The sequence below is a fragment of the Limulus polyphemus genome, unplaced genomic scaffold (assembly GCF_000517525.1).
Source record: "Limulus polyphemus unplaced genomic scaffold, Limulus_polyphemus-2.1.2 Scaffold4246, whole genome shotgun sequence".
NCBI classification, from domain to species: domain Eukaryota; kingdom Metazoa; phylum Arthropoda; class Merostomata; order Xiphosura; family Limulidae; genus Limulus; species Limulus polyphemus.
Genome location: NW_013669856.1, coordinates 60,017 through 63,954, shown reverse-complemented (window position 1 = coordinate 63,954; position 3,938 = coordinate 60,017). Strand labels below are relative to the sequence as shown.

Genomic DNA, 3,938 nt, shown 5'->3' with positions numbered 1-3,938 from the left:
CTTCATATTTTAGAGTTTTGTCTTTGTTAGTCACAGATAACTCAGTGTCCTTTTATGCTAATCTTAAAACCGATTTGTATCATCTACTAGGTTATTTCTTGTAAGTGAAACTGTAATGCTAACCTCTAAAAATTAATATACGTAGCCAATTTTGAATGCCGGAAGTCTAAATTAAAATGACTTACATCTATAAACTTGATATTAAGACCCAAACTTAATGATACTGGAGTTAGACAATCTTAAGGTGCAGTATTAACAGACTTACAAACCAAGTATTGACCAAGTAAGTGCAAACAAAAAAAAGGTGAACAAAATGATACAAGACTGATTAATGTACAACCTAATAGCTTTAGCTAAGTTAATTAACATCAGTGTGAAGCCAAACTATTCATTTGATGAATATATAAGCTAATAATTTAACAACATACAATAGAACTTGATCAAGATTCAACAATTGTATATTAAGTTTACACTGTATTTCTTGACGTACATTCAATTATCCTTCTTGTTAATTTCGACATTAAAGAGAATGCTAATTTAAATTTAAAAATTCTAGACATGGGAATATATTTAACATATAATTAAAAAAAGACACATGATTATATTAATATAACATTTTGTACATATGAAAAAAATTTGTAAGAGTTAAAATATGTGATCATTTCAATTTCAATTGGTGTCTGAAAAAAAAACAACATACATTTTCTAAAAAAATTTACATTAACAATACAAAAAATAAGCAAACACGTTCTCACGTGCTACAAAGTTATCATAAAATTCATATTTGAAATCTTTCAGTTTTATCAATGATTAAATAGTTGTTTAAATCTCAAATACGGAGAAATCTAATCGTGTTTAAAAATGTTAACTTCGAGCAGTAGTTTTAGGCCTAATATACTTTTGAACACTACATTCTTTATTTAGTTCTTTAGAAAAGTGTACGATAGTGGAGTTGAAATTGTATTATACATTATTTTTATTCGTGAAAAACCCAAAGGGGCCACGTAAAGAATGAAGTGTTTAAAATATTTTAGGCCTAATACTAACGTCTTATGACAAGCGTAATTAACTATAATCAGTGTTAAACTGATACACAAAAAAAAACAACACAAATTAAGTACATAATTTAACATTAGAATATCAGATACCAGCAGAAATGTACGATTCATCAAAAATACAGAAAATCCTTTCATTGATAAAAAAGTCTAAATTTCTCTCTTGACATACGTAAAAAAACCTCTGTTCTTCTAAACTGACAAATATACAAATACTTTTGTTTCTAAACTGAAGAAAATAGTTATTACTTATTTAAATTGACTTTTAAAAATGTACTTTAAAGAATCTCTAAGATGCATACAAACACAATGTTCAATAGATATTGATCAATCAATTAAAGCTAATTTAGAACAGGTTCATTTTTATAAGACAGTTAAAATCATTGGATAAAGCATCAGACTCACAACTGGTATATTTCTATCTGCTGGAAGCTATAATGGCTTCTGTTCAGTAAAATGTAGCTTGTGCTATCTTCAAAGACTGCATAAAATGAGAGAACAAGTGATTATATTAAACAATAAATGTTAGTTATTAACTGCTATGTAGTTTAGTGGACCTAACCTAATTCATGTTACAAAAAACAACTAATGAATAAAAAATTAATATTAAGGTTTATCAAAGGCTGTTCAGTGAAGTATGGTAAACACCTGACAGAGGATTACATTGTTTAAATTTATTTTGTTGTTTTTCAGAACATTGATGGGATTTAGACATTTTGGAAATAAAATTTAAAAAAAATTACCTTTGCTCTCCAGATTGTAATAATTTTTTTTTATTTCAGCCAAATTTTTGCCATGTCTGATAGTACAAGAATTTGTACTACTAGCCCTGATGATGCCACATGGCAAAACTTTGGATGAAATAATTTATTATTATTATCTGGAGAGTAATGGTCATTTTTCTTCAACCTTCAATGCCAAAATTCTTTAAGTTTGATTATTAGAAAGTTAGTCGTGCATATGCTTTTTTATAAACAAATTTTAAATGCTACAAGCCAATCAATGTCTACTAAATATAATCTCTTTTTGTCTATGAAATTGGGTGCAGTTACTTTTACTTACAAACGTGTTGGAGGATGAGTCAAAGGATAACAGTACAGGAACTTTATATAAATTGGGTGTAGTTTTTTCACTTACAAACATGTTGGAGGATGAGTCAAAGGATAACAGTACAGGAACTTTATGAAATTGGGTGTAGTTTTTTCACTTACAAAAATGTTGGAGAATGAGTCAAAGGATAACTTACATTAGCAATGTTGACACCAGTAAGCTTTTCCACAGTTTCAGGAACCCTGTTTATAATATCCAGCACCTCACCAGTCAGTTTACTTGCACCAACATCTCCTCCATCTCCAGATACCATGACAACTCGTTTACACTGCGTAAGCGGTGTCGCAACTTCTGCAGCCACCTACAAAAAAAAAAACAGTTTTGTGTAATATTATTGTTACGTCAAGACATATTTAGATAAAGTGACTTATTCTTTTATTATCAGGAGTACTTATAAATTATACAGTCAATGAATTTTAGTGTGTCTAGATTTTAACTTTATTCATTATAATATATATTTCCTTTCAACAGGTTTACAAAAATACCTGAAACCATTTTGGACTAACATCAAAAAGTTTGTTTGTTTGTTTTGAATTACGCACAAAGCTACACGAGGGCTATCTGCGCCAGCCGTCCCTAATATAGCAGTGTAAGACTAGAGGGAAGGCAGCTAGTCATCACCACCCACAGCAAACTCTTGGGCTACTCTTTTACTAACGAATAGTGGGATTGACCGTCACATTATAACGCCCCCACGGCTGAAAGGGCGAGCATGTTTGGTGTGACGGGGATTCGAACCCGCGACCCTCAGATTGCGAGTCGAGCGCCCTAACTACCTGGCCATGCCGGGCAACGTCAAAAAGAGATACAACTTCTCTGAAATGTAATTTTTACCAACATCTGACCATTACAAGTATGATTAATCTTTTGAACTTAAACTGCTACAGTAATTAACAAGCTAAACATACCGTACATAAAGTATACAAATGTATAACAATTAGTCTTTCTATATCTACAACTTCACTCCAATTGAAAAATGTGAAAGCCATTTTGGGAAGCTTCTATTAACAGCCAAAACACTTTCCACTCTTAAAGACAGAGACATGCACAAATCGATTTACACTATAAATGTGTCTGTTTTGTTGAATTAAACACAAAGCTCCTTGTGGGTTATTTGTGCTAGTAATTCGGAAGTGATAGACTAGAGGGAAGGCAGCTGGTCAACACCACCCAACACCAACTCTTTACCAAGAAAAAGTGGGATTAACCGTAACACTATAATGCCCCCACAGCTTTAAGGGTGACTATGTTTGGTGACGGGGATTAGAACCTGCGAGTTCAGTGCTTAACCACGATTAGATTGTGTTAACTTTAATTTTAAAACAATAACAGAGAAAATATAAACACGCTGCAAGCTATAGGGATTAGAATTAATACTTAAAACTTCTGGTATATCTACCAAATAACAATCCATGTGATAATTACAGGTTTAATTAGTATTTTGTCTGAATCTTTCCAGGTACAGTTCTTGGAAAAGGCCAAAACTTAAAAATCATTTTGCTTTACTTTTGTTATCAGTTTGTCAATATTTAAAAACCTGTTTTTGGATAGTGATGTTTAGATTAGTTTCATGTTTGCTTACATTCTTTTTAAAAAAAAAACGTTATTTTTTAACATTTTGGTCAAGAAATTGAATTTGTCATGCATGAACAGAAGCAGAATTAAATGTAAAACACCTTACATATCAGTTGTGAAGTAAAAGTTAGTATTATCCTTACCTTAGGGTTAAAAACGCATGTATGAATCAAATATAAAACACTTTACGTACCAGTT

At 31.1% G+C, this 3,938-nt stretch overlaps 1 protein-coding gene across 1 annotated transcript in view; it reads right to left on the bottom strand.

Moving 5' to 3' along the window:
* Positions 1-6: 6 nt before the first annotated feature.
* The window catches only part of LOC106470847 (flotillin-1-like), a 24,268-nt gene continuing 20,336 nt past the window's right edge, over positions 7-3,938 (bottom strand). Inside the window, exons 11-12 of the mRNA XM_013931420.2 lie at positions 2,302-2,466; positions 7-1,536 (exon numbers count right to left, since the gene is read on the bottom strand). Coding sequence (XP_013786874.1) covers positions 1,504-1,536; positions 2,302-2,466 — 198 coding nt within the window. The 3' untranslated portion in view covers positions 7-1,503. The remainder of the gene's footprint in view (positions 1,537-2,301; positions 2,467-3,938) is intronic.